At 45.8% G+C, this 14,128-nt stretch overlaps 8 protein-coding genes across 8 annotated transcripts; 4 read left to right on the top strand and 4 right to left on the bottom strand.

The window, feature by feature from the left end:
- Positions 1-733: 733 nt before the first annotated feature.
- EYB26_002414 (uncharacterized protein) lies at positions 734-1,969 on the top strand (the record flags this gene model as incomplete). Its single annotated transcript, XM_054261719.1, has 1 exon — positions 734-1,969. The coding sequence occupies one exon, from the start codon at positions 734-736 to the stop codon at positions 1,967-1,969; it is 1,236 nt and encodes a 411-aa protein (XP_054117694.1).
- Positions 1,970-2,726: 757 nt separating this feature from the next.
- On the top strand, positions 2,727-3,846 carry EYB26_002413 (uncharacterized protein; the record flags this gene model as incomplete). Its single annotated transcript, XM_054261718.1, has 3 exons — positions 2,727-2,958; positions 3,037-3,403; positions 3,471-3,846. The coding sequence occupies 3 exons, from the start codon at positions 2,727-2,729 to the stop codon at positions 3,844-3,846; spliced, it is 975 nt and encodes a 324-aa protein (XP_054117693.1).
- Positions 3,847-3,950: 104 nt separating this feature from the next.
- Positions 3,951-4,832, bottom strand: EYB26_002412 (uncharacterized protein; the record flags this gene model as incomplete). Its single annotated transcript, XM_054261717.1, has 1 exon — positions 3,951-4,832. One exon carries the CDS (start codon positions 4,830-4,832, stop codon positions 3,951-3,953), a length of 882 nt encoding a protein of 293 aa, XP_054117692.1.
- Positions 4,833-5,266: 434 nt separating this feature from the next.
- Positions 5,267-6,364, top strand: EYB26_002411 (uncharacterized protein; the record flags this gene model as incomplete). Its single annotated transcript, XM_054261716.1, has 1 exon — positions 5,267-6,364. One exon carries the CDS (start codon positions 5,267-5,269, stop codon positions 6,362-6,364), a length of 1,098 nt encoding a protein of 365 aa, XP_054117691.1.
- Positions 6,365-6,479: 115 nt separating this feature from the next.
- Positions 6,480-8,626, bottom strand: EYB26_002410 (uncharacterized protein; the record flags this gene model as incomplete). The annotated part of the gene is made up of 2 exons (XM_054261715.1): positions 6,480-8,480; positions 8,561-8,626. 2 exons carry the CDS (start codon positions 8,624-8,626, stop codon positions 6,480-6,482), a joined length of 2,067 nt encoding a protein of 688 aa, XP_054117690.1.
- A 400-nt stretch (positions 8,627-9,026) lies between these two features.
- Positions 9,027-10,461, top strand: EYB26_002409 (uncharacterized protein; the record flags this gene model as incomplete). The annotated part of the gene is made up of 3 exons (XM_054261714.1): positions 9,027-9,145; positions 9,202-10,323; positions 10,377-10,461. 3 exons carry the CDS (start codon positions 9,027-9,029, stop codon positions 10,459-10,461), a joined length of 1,326 nt encoding a protein of 441 aa, XP_054117689.1.
- Positions 10,462-10,744: 283 nt separating this feature from the next.
- Positions 10,745-12,116, bottom strand: EYB26_002408 (uncharacterized protein; the record flags this gene model as incomplete). Its single annotated transcript, XM_054261713.1, has 2 exons — positions 10,745-11,088; positions 11,150-12,116. 2 exons carry the CDS (start codon positions 12,114-12,116, stop codon positions 10,745-10,747), a joined length of 1,311 nt encoding a protein of 436 aa, XP_054117688.1.
- Positions 12,117-12,324: 208 nt separating this feature from the next.
- EYB26_002407 (uncharacterized protein) lies at positions 12,325-14,110 on the bottom strand (the record flags this gene model as incomplete). Its single annotated transcript, XM_054261712.1, has 2 exons — positions 12,325-14,029; positions 14,088-14,110. The coding sequence occupies 2 exons, from the start codon at positions 14,108-14,110 to the stop codon at positions 12,325-12,327; spliced, it is 1,728 nt and encodes a 575-aa protein (XP_054117687.1).
- Between the last annotated feature and the right edge of the window lie 18 nt (positions 14,111-14,128).

Raw genomic sequence — 14,128 nt, 5'->3', positions numbered from 1 at the left:
GTATATTACTGACCTCTCCTTGGTCGAATGAATCATATACAAATTGTGATTATCCTTGTATCCTGCTGAAAATTGCTGGCTTTCAAGAAAACTGTGGTAATTTTGATAGAATGGGGCCGATTACGTGGATTGTTTCTAGGTCGAATGCATGAGGTGGCCAATTGAGTTCAGTATGTTGTTGTACTGCGGCATATACACAAGGATAGACAATCGGCTTGCCTAAAATGGAGCAATAATGAGATATATTTCTAGCGGCCACTGAAGGAGGGGCTGTGTAAATGTCCATGTCTCGTCTCTACTGTATTGGGGATCGCCTGTTTATTGCGTACTTCTAATTCGTTGGGCTTGCATAATTGAGCAATACTTTTTCCCAATGAATTGTATTTCCCATACCATAACACCCACTTCATATATCCGAACATTCAGCTTTGCGGGCGGAACTGAGTTCGTCTCTTTAGTAACCGATTTTACGAGGCTGTGTATACGTAATGGACCAATAAGTTACAAAGTATGACTGATTGACGTCAAACTGGGTTTAAATCTATCTGTATTTATAGGAAGAATCGCTCAAAGACAGAGACCTCTGTGGCAAGCATCTGACCTTGAGCATATAAAGAGAAATCACCTCTTTCCCAAAGCATATAAAGATAGTAAACATACAAACAAACCCAAGTAGAGCCAGATTTCCATTGCCCTCTTGTCTTTCCAAATATGATTGATTCTAGTCCATAACATGGCATCTACAAAACCAAATGTGGCCATCATAGGCTCAGGCCTGGCCGGCTTAAGCCTTGCACTGGCTCTGCACCAAGAATCCATTTCAGTTACTGTATACGAATCTCGTCCAGGTCCTCTCAACATCGGCGGAGCAGTGATGCTGTCGCCTAATGCATTACGCATCCTTGACAATCTAGGAATTTACAAGTCAGTGAAAGAGAAAGGTTACAATTTTGAGACCCTCCATTACCGAGACATATCTGGCAAGCTGCTGGAGACTTATGATTTTGGAGGAGAGGAGAAGTACGGGTACAAGGGTCTTCGTATCTACCGCTACGTCCTCATCGATGAATTGCTGGAAGCAATCAAAGAGAAAGAAATTCCAATACGGTTCGGAAGGAAATTTGTGAACGTCATCAAGGACTGTGCTACGGATGGTGTAACTTTTGCATTTGCTGATGGCAGCACAGAATCCGCCAGAATTCTGGTCGGTGCCGATGGCATTCATTCAACAGTCCGCAAATATCTATACCCAAATCTGGAACCAAAATTCATCGGAATGGCAGGTATCACAGCAGCTGTACCATCAACCCAACTCAAGCTGCCCGAGGACTACCACATCCCGGTGACAATAACCTCTCCACAGGGGGGATTTGTGATAGCTCCCCAACAGATCGATGGTTCTGAGGTATTGATCGGCAAACAGCAACGCGTGTCCGTAGGTGGACGTGGTTGGGATCGCGAATTTGTTGCTGATAAACAAGGTGGAGTGGAGTTTCTTCAGGCAGATAATGCGCATTTCCCAGACTTCGTTCTCAATGCCGTCTCTAAAATCGATCCTGCTAAGGTCAATAAATGGCCGTTCTTTATTGTTCCTAAACTCGATAAATGGACTTCGGAGTCGAAGAGAGTACTCATTGTAGGAGACGCTGCACATGCTATTCCCCCATCCGCTGGACAAGGTATCAACCAGGCTTTTGAGGATGTTTACATTCTAGCCTTGCTACTCGGCAAGGCAGGCAAGATTACTAGCATGCAAGATGCTTTAAGCTTTTGGCAGAGCTACCGCCAAGAAAGGGTTGATAAGATTCTGGAACTCAACAAACAGATTGATTTACGGCGAATGCCATCCGATGATGCAGTGGTTGGTGTTGATAGCGGTTTTGTTAGGGAGAAATTTGATCTGACTTGGTTGTACAACACGGATTTTCAGAAGACTGTTAATGATTGGGTTTCTGTAAACCGGAAATAGATCATTATTTCATGTACACCGATTTGATTACCCCGCAGAACTTGACATCACCCTTCTGATGTCTTTTTGATGGTTTGCCGTCACAGCTAGCTAGATTCTTCTTCCTCAACTGTTGTGATTTGAATTTTCATTTCTGATTAAATATCAGTAGTATAGGAAAGGCATATCATGCAAGACTAACCATCAAAGCTGACAATGAAAGCATAACAACCAAAAGCTTCCCAATGTCTGTGAAACCGGAGAATAAGTCGATACAGGAGACGTAGAATGAAAATTACTAACGTGGCCATCGTTAGAAGCGCTGGGGTAAGTTTGAATAAAATATCCATCTGTGACATGCATCGCCCAAATGAGATAATTCTGACTATGCAACGCAACGCTCCTGACTGAACCATCGCTTGCCCTACCTACTTACTCAGCGCCATCAAGCTTACACCGACAAATCACCAACGACGGTAGATTTACCCAAAACAGTATATGTGATACGTTAAAAGACTAATAATTTGTACCTTGAACATATATGACTGAATCTGTTAGCCCGAAGTCTAAAAAAGTACACTTTGATGTGGGTGAGAACCATCGGAGTTTCCCGCGTATCCTAAATGTGATGCGCTTCGCACAACTCCGCTGCATTGTGTTCCACAGTAGGAACTTCACAATGGCCAATTTTGTATCCGCAGACCGAGCAGAACTATAGTAATATAGCGGCAACGGGTCAATGATTGAGCAATCTTGGGAAATGAGAAAACAAGATACAATGTCAACCGAGCTCAAGTCAGTATTGGTCTTCGGGGCCACTGGAGTTATTGGACAATATGTAATCACTTCGTTGATAAAAGCAGAGACCTGCTTCGAGCGCTTAGCAATATTTACGTCTCCATCAACTGTGGATAAGAAAGCAAAACAGGTTGGAGCACTCAAAGAAAAGGGAGTCGAGATCATAGTAGGCGATTTTACCAATAAGGAAGATGTTTTGAAGGCTTATGCAGGTCAGTCCCTCGTTTCATGCGATATCTTTCTATGGACTCTTGAAAAAGACTACTGACAGTTCTGGTTTGAACGAATAGGCTTCGACGTTGTCGTTAGCTGCGTCGGTCGGAACATGATCACGGCTCAGATTGATCTAATCCGATGGGCAGAGGAGTCCAGCCCCAACATCAAACGATTCTTCCCATCAGAGTACGGGACTGATATTGAATACGGGCCGGAATCAGCTTTTGAGAAGCCGCACCAGGCAAAATTGGAAGTAAGGAATTACATCAAAAGTTCAATTCGTCGTGTGGAATATACGTATCTTGTCACTGGGCCATATGCGGATCTCTACATTGCAAAACTCAGTCAGAATCCTCATTTGGGATCGTTTGATCATGAAGAAAAGAAGGCCACACTCTTGGGATCCGGTAATGATCCAATTAGTTTGACAACCATGAATGAGTAAGTTGCTATCTTGTGCATTTAAATCGAGAAAAGGCATCGTATAAGTACTGATCTCCACCTATAGTGTCGGAAAGCTTCTCGTTGCTGCGCTTCGGAATCAAACTGCATCTCGCAATCGAGCCCTAAGGGTGAATTCGTTCACCACAACCCCAAACCAGATATTGGCAGAGTACGAAAGGCAAACTGGCACAAAGTGGGATGTGAACTATACATCGCTCGAAGAGTTGAATACGTTAGAGAAGAATGCCTGGAAATCTGGGGATTCGTTGGCTGCCATCTATACTCTGAGAAGAATCTGGACCGAAGGAGGGACCGTCTACGAGTCCACTGATAACAAAGATATAGATATGCATCCTGTTGACTTGGATTCACTGGAAGATGCAGTCAAAATGGCTGTTTCATTGCACGGACAAGAAGCGTTTAGGAGTGGAGACTTATAGCTTCTAAGAATAGGCAAAGTTATTGAAGTATGTTGTAGAACATGAAGCTCCAGGCCTGAAAATAGAAAAAAGGATTCGATTATGGATAAGGAAAGATGCAGTTCTTATTCATCCGGCTCTAGTCCTCGTCCGAGGAACGTCGACTCCCCTAATTCTCGTTCGGCCACTTGGAAAAGAGGCAATCCCATGAAATAACCTCCGGACTGATGACCAAGGGCTTGCCATGTCGAAAGAGCTTCCGTCTCTCCAATTTTCACCAAGGGCTTTCCCGTGCCATTCGCACTAGCATCAGCAGCCAGTTGGACCTGGCAGCATTTATCAAGTAAAACAAACCACGCAACGACCGCTTCAATTGAAGATCCCACGGTCAAAAGCCCATGGTTGCCCAATAAAGCCGCCTTTTTTGGGCCTAACTGTTTAGCTATGGCTTTTCCTTCTTCGGAGGCAAGCACAACACCAGCAAAATTGGAGTATAGAATATGGTCATTATAAAAGACACAGGAGTCTTGGGTAAGCATGTCAAGTGTCCTCCCAGTAGCACAAAAAGCACGACCATAAACACTATGAGAATGTGCTGCACATAGCACGTCCGAGCGGGCAGTATGAATCTCAGAATGGATGGTATACGCGGCATAATTCAACCGTTTATTCTTGCCACCCTCGACAACCTTTCCCGTATGATCAACACGGATGAGGTCTTCATCCTTCATAAGACTGAAATGCTTGCCGAACGGATTGACCCAAAAGCTCGTAGGGTCAACGGGATCTCGGACTGTAATGTGGCCAGCAACACCTTCACTAAATCCAAATTGAGCAAAGACACGAAAGGCAAGGACGAGTCGATGTTTGAGGTACTTTCGCTCCTCGTATGGATCGGAGAATTTGGGTGGAGCGCTTGTTTCGTCACGAATGAATGCGAGATCTGGGTCTCCGGAAGAGTGTACCGTGGTGCTTGCAGGCGCTTCCTCTGTGATAGTTGTACTCATATTGAGTAAAAGTTGTGATTTATGCTGGCTTGTATTATTGCAAGACTACAGATTGCAATCAAGAGAAGGCACTGGATGGTAGCTGTCTGGACGAAGTCTACCGTGTATCAAGATGACGGGGCTATTTACTGCTGTCTCGCTAATTCTGACAAGCTAGGCTGTCCCATTCGTATGACGGGTCGGTATCCATCCGGTCATTTTCAATTTTCGTGAGCTTGCCCCGCCATAGTAAAGGCCGAGATAAGCTCATTTTGGTGGTCGCTCTTCTCCGTCGATGGCATTTGGAGAGATGTCCGACTCGATTCCGATGCCCACCGCGGTAGGATAGATCTATTCTACAACAAATAAAAAATTGAAATGTACAGAAAGCAAGGATTAATTGATACGTGGGATTTGAAACACAACCACATTGCAAATACATAATTTACGTCAGAATGGCAAACCATCAAACAATCGTTGCATTAGAAACATTCGTGTGTCCCATTCCGCCTCTGGATTCACTTCCATGTCCTTATACCCTCCATTCATACGAACGAACGCATATATCGGAAATCCACGAGCGAATCGCACAGGCCACAGTCCTACTTGTCACTACAATCCCAATTCGCGCAGATGCCCTCGACGTTACAGTCTCTCCGCATTTGCGAGCTATCGTTGTTATGGCGTCGGGCACGAATAACATTGATCTCCACGTTTGTGCACAACGGGGCGTCGTGGTCATGAACTCGCCGGGAGCCAATGCCAACTCCGTGGCACAGCATGCTTTGACACTTTTGCTGGCAGCTAGGAGACAGCTTATCCCTTCTCATGTAGCCACCGTGGGCTTAGATCAGAAGGATGATGAAGAGAGTCAGTGGGAGAAGAAGGGCACATTAATGATGATGTTGAGGAATACAAGAGATAATCGGTTTCCTATAGCATTGAAAGAAGAAATTATCGGTATTATCGGTTATGGAATTGTTGGTAAGCTTCGCTCCATCTACTTAATACACCGCCCCATCCCATCACTAAGCAACGGGCGAATAGGTAAACTGGTGGCAGATATGTGCCGAGCTCTTGGTATGACCGTGATAGTCGCAGATCGCAAAAATCCATCGACATCAACCATAACAAGTGGCGATCGCGTTCCATTCGAAGAGGTCCTTCGAAAATCGACTGCAGTGGTGCTTTGTGTACCACTCACATCGTCAACCATGAACTTAATATCCGTCGCAGAGCTGCAGTTGATGGGCGAACAATCGCTCCTTATAAATGTATCAAGAGGAGGCGTCGTGAACGAAGATGCGCTAGCTGAGGCTCTGAAGTCGGACTCGATTGGCGGTGCTGCCACCGATGTCTTTGCAAAAGAGCCGGCATCCTCCACAACGAGCCCATTGTTACGAGCAGATGTGAGAAATACCAACCTCACAGTTACACCGCATTTGGCATGGTTGGCTCAATCAACAATTGGGAACTATCAACGAGTATTGATAGAGAATTTATGCTCATTTTTCGACAATAAGCCAATCAATGTCGTAGCTGCAGTGGCATAGTTTTGTTCCATCTTAGATAGTGGTCCAAATGAACTGCTGAGCTGCTACCATACCATTTTCTTGCATGCGTCTAGCAATATCTTCATCATAATAATTATTGGGTAATTGTACAAGATCATTGAGTGGTTATTTCGGCAAAGCCATCATCCATAAACCAATGATCAAGCAAATCCCAGTCCAAGTGAGTGGTACTATCGTGAGGATTAGGGGCATGGTCTCCCGTAGCAGTCACAGCATACTCGTTCGTAAATGATTCGAATAAATCATCCGGAAGACTCATTAGATCAGGACCCATGCCAAATCGTAGCGGTTCTGATTGTGCGGGTCCAGGGTACAGGTAGCGATTAAGTTCTGAGTCTTGGGTGGGACTAAAATGAAGTACGTGGTCAGGAGAGAATACAGACTCCAGTAAGGTGCCGAGGAGTCTTTCGTATATTCCTGCACAGGCTGCTACCTCTCCCCAGCCCTGTGAGGCAATGATAAGAAAGTTTGACGTGAGCAATTTCGTTCGCTCAAATAGCTGCTGGGTATCAAATTTCCGACGAATAGCAGTACCAGCATGCCGAAGTGAGAAAAGCACAACCATGGCCGCTTCAAAATTGTGGTGTGTAGCGAACCATGGTCGACGAAAATAGCCATGTTCAAAGTGCTCCTTGGCTATCTGGGCCCATTGCGTTGCCGCTTCAAAACATGTAAGTAGACTACTCTCCGAGGGAAACGGCACACGGGGTGATGGCCGATGTAAGGTGAAGAGAAACCGGCAGAAAGAGAAGTGTTTCATCTCGTCGACTCCTTTAGTTGTGGTTTGCCAGTGTTTATTCAATGTGCGGCCCCTTTCCTCCATATAGACTAACCAGTCATCCCATGACATTCCTTCTGGTAAAGCACCTCCTTGAAAATGAACCTCGATCATCTCCGATTGTAGACGATGCAGCTTTGACCATTGGATATATGCTCCCGACATTGCGGCAAGTATCGAATTTTGTTGTGGGTTTTTTTGTATTGAGGGAAAGGGTGCATCAATAGCCGCGTCTGGAATCGACAAGGGCCGATGGAGAACACTACATATTGATCGATCTAAGCAGTATGCAGACCAGAATATTCGTCGGCGGAGGTCAAGTGTTTCGGGGCCCAAACTCCACTTCATCTCAGCGGCCTCTCTATGCAGGCCCAACTGGAAACATAATCTCATTGCAGTGCCGCAAAGAACCCACACGTTTCCAGCTCTCGGATTAATAGATGCAAAGAGTAGAATCAACAACGTGAGTTGTACTTCGGCCAAATCTGATGGAATAGAAGATCTGCTTGGCCAATGCTGGATTCCTTCTTCATATAAAGCATTGGAAAACGCAAAGCAACGACCTTGATGACCGCCCTTTGCACTACCAAGGGTCACTGATATTGCCATGATCAGGTATATGATCAAACAATCATAGCTGGAAGCTCGACAAAGACCAGTGGAGCTTACTGGGGATGTCACATTGGCACGATGAACGAATTCAAGAACACACTCCAGTTGATCGCGAATGGTGTCTGGTTGGAGAAACGGGTACTGTGGCAGTAGATGATGAATGTATTTCTCAGTCAAGCTTTTGGCAAGAGAGACCGGAAGATTTTTCAAGACTTTTATATCAATAGTAGATCTATCTGCACGTGGGCTAATTGCACTTCTCCGAATCTCTGTCGGAGTCGTCGAAACTTTGCTGGAGGAAGGTGTAAGTCCCATGCGCACCTGTGAGACAAGATCCGTCAAATCAGATTCAAGTGGCGACACAGCTGCAATCATGGTTTGAATATCCTCACTTTCCAGGATCGCCTTGTGTATAGGGTCCAGAGTCAGAGATGGGGTCCCCCTATGATCATCCTCAATATGGCCCAGCCTATTGACGTCAAAGCCATGGACATCTCGGTGCAAGTCCAGTATCAGGATGTCAGATGCATTCAAGATATCCAAGCCACCCATCTGAGAAAGCTCCGTCTCCAGGGTTGCAATTTCGTCTTCTAGAAATTGGACGATGCTTCGGGGTACTGGAGCCTCCCCGCCACGCGGGTTAGAGCCAGCACATTCGGCCCTAGCCTTGATACATTGGGAACAAGATGGGATCCTTCGATCACACTTCACTCAAACCATATTGTGTTAGAATGAGCTAAACAGTAAGCATGATCTATAGGGTAGCTGTTGGACAGAAAACTGACCTTGATTTTGCGCCGTCGACAACGACCGCATGACAGTATACTCCTTTGGCATTGGCGTTCTCCCATGTCTGTCTACCAATTGTCATTTTATCCACATTCAGTACCCCGCTATTGATATAAAACGGACAAAATGTACAGATGTAGCATACGCTGGGACATTTGAATCTTCGGAGTGTAGCGACACATGCAATTTGCGAATAGCTGAAAGTGCGAAGAAGAAGAAAAGATGAAGGTGCGGCGATGTCCGCATCAACAATTCCCGCATCGTTAGCCTTATCGGAGCAAGGGCTGTTGATTGGCCAACACCAGGTTAATGAGTACTTCGGTCATCCTAGTTGAAGATAACCTGTCGTTGTTTTTTTTTAAAGAAAAAAGAAAACGTAAATTAGATATTATCATACGATCAAGAAAGAGTCTGTGGTTGAGGAAAACAAGTGCAATACTATTTATCCTTCCATCAATAACAATGGCCACCCAGTCAGTGCAGCCCATCGAAGCATCTGGGCTATCGCCCAAATATGCCGAACTCAACATCAATGCCGAACGGCTGATGAGTACCTTGGAAGAGTCCTGCTCATGGGGAAAGTAAGCATGCGGGAGTTGTCACATAAGTTATGAAGCAAATTCACTAAACGATATAGCACACCGGACGGAGGAATGAACCGCCTCGCCGCAAACGACGACGACAAGAAAGTCAGAGCCTGGTTTATCGAAGAGACGGGGAAATATGGATGCCACCACAAGGTTGATGAAATGGGCAACATATTCGCCATCCGGCCGGGAAAGAACAATGACCTGGCACCTATCGGATTGGGTTCGCACTTGGATACCCAGCCGACCGGCGGAAAATATGACGGTATCTTGGGAGTAATCTCGGCGATCGAGGTTCTCAAGGTCCTCCATCAATATAACATAACCACCTATGCACCGGTTGCTGTGGTTAATTGGACAAACGAAGAGGGCGCTCGATTCCCGCCTGCAATGCTAGGTTCCGGGGTTTGGGGAGCCAATTTTGATGTTGACTGGGCTCACGCAAGAGCGGATCTTGAAGGTCATACATTGAAGGAAGAACTGCAAAAGATTGGATATCTTGGAACAGTTCCATGCTCATACGATGCCAATCCTCTCCTTGCCCATTTCGAAGTACACATTGAACAGGGCCCCATATTGGATCGAGCAGAGCAGCCGGCTGCTGTAGTCAAAGGAGTGCAGAGTATCCGATGGTATAATGTTCAAATTACCGGACGAGAGGCGCATACTGGAACCACGCCTATGGAAAGTCGAAGTGATGCTCTCCTTGGAGCTGCAAAGATGATTGTGGCTACCAACAAGATCGTTACCGAGGGCGCCATCTTTGAGCGCAGTGCTCGTGCCACGATTGCCGTTATCAATTCTCTGCCGCAAAGTATCAATACAATTGCTGGTAATGTCCGTCTAGGGCTGGATATCCGGGCACCTGTCGACTCCGACGTAGAATTGATTGAATCATTGTGCAAGAAGCAGTTTCAGGAAATCTGTGACGAGCATGGTCTCAGAATGGAGATTGACAACTTTTGGGTTTCACCAGCTTTGAACTTCGACCCTACTATGGTCCAGTGTGTGAGAGATTCCTGTGGCTCCGTCAGTTGTGACAATATAGAATTGGTGAGTGGAGCAGGGCATGACAGCGTATATACCAGCCGTAAGGTACCCACTGCCATGATCTTTGTGAGGTGTCGTGATGGTGTCAGTCATAATCCGGCTGAATATTCAAGACCAGAGGAGTAAGTTTCTTGCCATCGCAACGCAGTTCCATAGACTAACATTTCTGGTGTAGTTGTGCGGCTGGTGCCCAAGTTCTTCTCGGTGCATATCTCAGATATGACGAGCTCATTCAACGATCTACTGAAGCAAAGATTTGATCTCTCATTCATTGTGGTCACATTTCTTGGTTGAAGGTCTTCTAGTGTTGGTATATAATCATTGGGCAGATAGCTTCAATAAGAAACATAACATGATCGCGAATAAAATATATCGAACAACTAGGCAAAGAGTTATCACGAAATTGTTGCCATATGTGCATATGTAAGCAACTTCATTATCCTATACACCTACATATATACTCAAGATAGAAGAGAATCGAGTTAGATCATTCGGATTGTTGGCTAACACTATTAAAGGGAACAAAGAGAAAGTATATATGTCTTAAGCAGCCACCTCCTGAAGCGTAGAATCTGCATGCCTTTTTTTAATGTTCGCATACAATGCTTCGTGTTTCGTGGCAATATCCTGGAATAAATCATACTCCATCACCCATCGCATTCGCTCCCGCATCACGAAATAGTTGAAAATTTCAGGCCACTTCTCCTCTGGAATGTCACAACTAGCCATCTTCCCCGTTTCAGCACTAGTTTTTGTGATTCTATCGGTACGGGGTTTGCGAAGGTCTTGGAAGAATTGAAGGGCGTCGTCGAGGTTAGATGTTTTCCATTGCTGGAGAACTTGGGCTAGAGCAAAGCCGGACTCGATGGCCATGCATGCGCCTTGACCTATAATTGGAGTAGAAATTAGAACCCATAAACATTCGATTAAATTGAGACACAAGCTTACCTTGATGCGGTAGGGTGGAATGTACGGAATCACCAATGAGAATAATTCCACTGGATGGTGAGCTAGTCTCAGTTGCGAACCATTTGTCCGTAGGCTCACGGACGTAAAGTGTTTGTTTCAGTATGCGTCCATCAGGGTGACCTTTTCGTAGACCAGCAATGATCTCCTGTACCGCGCCAGTCCAGTCTTTCACGTGTTCAAAAAAGTCATCAATAGGCGCTTTATCAAGCCAACTCTCCGATGTCCAGCCCTCAAGGGGCTCTGTCATAAACGCAATAATTCCAACTCGTGAAGTATTGGATTCGTCATTTCCGATAGGCAGTGTCAGAACGTGTTTCTTTGGTCCACGGAAGTTGACGGTCTTTCTTAATAGAGCCGAAGTCGCAGGAGAAAGATCTTCGTATGCCACGTAGCCACGGTAGACCATTTGGCCGGAATAGATGGGGTGGTCTCCATGACCCAAATGCTTTCGTACTACTGATTTGATGCCGTCGCATCCAATTATGATATCAGCTGTAGCAGAAGTTCCGTCTTGAAACGACAAGACATACTCCTTTCTGTTGTTATCCCAACTGATGGTTATCAGTCGCTTTCCGGTCGAGAGCAGTTCGTTCGATACATTTTTGCGAAGAGCTTCCAGAAGATGTGCCCGGTGAATCTGGCGTGATTTTGGGTTTCCAAATTCGTCGATTTGTCCGAGATATTCGCCAGTACGGTAATGGTAATATTCCATGTATGAAGGAGGATTCCTTGATGATTTCCACAGGACGTCATCTTTTAGGCCAAATGCATCGAGTGCTCGGTTTGCATTCCTTGTGATGTTGACACCAGCGCCAACCTCCGTGAACTCGGGTGCAGCTTCGTACAAGTGGACATTCTGAAGTCCTGCATGTCTAGCGGAGTTCATGAAGGCCATGCCACCTAGCCCTCCCCCAATAACCGCAATCTTCTTGTCGGCGAAACCCATACTGAAGTCACGGCTGATATAATCTAATGGTTTGGAAAAATAGAGGAACGGTTAGTACTGTATTTTATTTTCGTATTTGTCCTGGAAGGGATTTGGAATCCTTTTGACTCCCAACTTAGTAAAATCAACAAATCGGAATGAGATCATATCCAGAATTGACGCTGTTGATTGAGCGGAGATACCCGAGGGCCTGCGATAAGAGGGCGTGCTAAAGCACCCCGCTTCGAATGAGTGCCGGCACTAGACGGCTTGATAGCCGCTTGTACACGTTCAACATGGAAACCATTTCTGGCCATCTATCTGAGCACCACGTTAGTAAAACAAGACAGGATGCCGAAACCTCCGAAATGGCGCTAAAGTCTACGCCGGGATAAGCAGTCTCTTGCGGCAGGTCGGAGAATGGCGGCATGACGGGGATGCGTTTGTCCACGGCTAAGAGACAGTGCGTCATCAAAGTAAGACCAGCAAGATAGATGTAGTGTGCGGAGAGGAAGGTCATGGGATATGCACTCAGAGCAGATTCGTGCGGTGAGCGAATCACTTTTTCGTATGTGCGGATTAGCTCGCATGCGGCGTAATAGTTATCCTGAGGAATCCAGTAGGATTCACTATATGCTTCGTCGTTGGTCATGGTGGCACTTTGCTTGGTTCTCTCAAGTAGAGTCATCATCGCCGGCTGAAAAATGAAGCAGATGGTGGAATAATATCCCACGTCACAAGTTACCGTTGACACGCCAGTCATCTCATCGTCGATTTGCATCTCACGTCGCCAAGTCAGAAGGCCCTTGAACCGATCTTTGTACCATCCTACGGGAAGCACAGGCATATCTGTGGAAAGATACAGGTGTCGATAAATCTCGGACCGTATATAGACAAGTCTGTAATGATGAGCAATGGTGATAGCTTGAATATTCTCAAATTCGTCCGTAGACTGTGAAAGCCTGGGACTCGGGTAATGCACAGTGATGATGGCTTCTGGTAAGTCGGCCCCTCTTCCCAAAAGCTGACCAACAATTCTCTCTATAGCATACAATCCCCAAAAAGTGGACCTCCGCAGGTTTCTTTGGTCTTCGTTCTCATTCTCAATGTCAAGCTCAGTGTGGTATCCTAATTCAATGCTTAGGCGACAAGCATAATCCAATAGTTTCCACAAGTCACCTTTTCGTGGATAGAATAGACAAAATACTATGAGCAGAAGCAACGCTTGTAGGGACTCCGGCGAGACTTCGGAAGTCACATCTTCCACGCATGTGACTGCAGCCGTAAAAAATGCCATGCTATTAGCGTGCTCAATCGGCTCATGTCTGGCTCGATTGGCGCATGCAATAGCACATATCATGTTGATGCGAAAGTATTGATGGGCTTGACTACTTTCTAGATTCTGTGACACGACGGAACTATCATGTGTCAATTGCAAGTAAGCCTGCAGGTCCGCATCGGTCGTCCACGGGTCAATAAAACCATACAGGATATTTATTGAGGTAAGGAACAAGCCGATGAGAATATTCAATCGTTCCCTAGAATGGGTGGTAGCAACGATGGGATATTCAGGTTCCTGCTTTGGCGGATAAGAGCTTCTAGGTGTCGATGAAGTGAACTCATCTGAAATTAGTCCCTTGACAAGCGCACTGTTCAGTAGATGAACCGTTAAGGGAAACACAGAGCTAGCACCAAAGTATCGAGTGGTCGGCCCACTCCGTAAAAATAACGTGAGATTGATATCAAATGATGGACGATGCTCGCTACCAAACTCCTGGGTATCAGGAAGTACAAAGGGTTCAGATATCGCCATTTGCTCAAGCGACTGGCCAGTCTCACCAGGACCATCGGAGTTTGTAACAGGAGGCGAGCTAGATACACGCGCTTTAACGGCTCTCAGTTGCTCCAGTCTAGTGATTAACGCCTGCACATAACTATCGAGTCTCAGGTTTTACGCTCAAGACAGTAAATGGATATGAATGCGATACTAACGCTCGTGGTCGAACCTCCTGCATAGCATGATCGAATATCAT

The sequence above is a fragment of the Talaromyces marneffei genome, chromosome 2 (assembly GCF_009556855.1).
Source record: "Talaromyces marneffei chromosome 2, complete sequence".
Classification (NCBI taxonomy): domain Eukaryota; kingdom Fungi; phylum Ascomycota; class Eurotiomycetes; order Eurotiales; family Trichocomaceae; genus Talaromyces; species Talaromyces marneffei.
The sequence above is the reverse complement of the archived record's forward strand: the minus strand, read 5'-3'. Positions and strand labels throughout refer to the sequence as shown.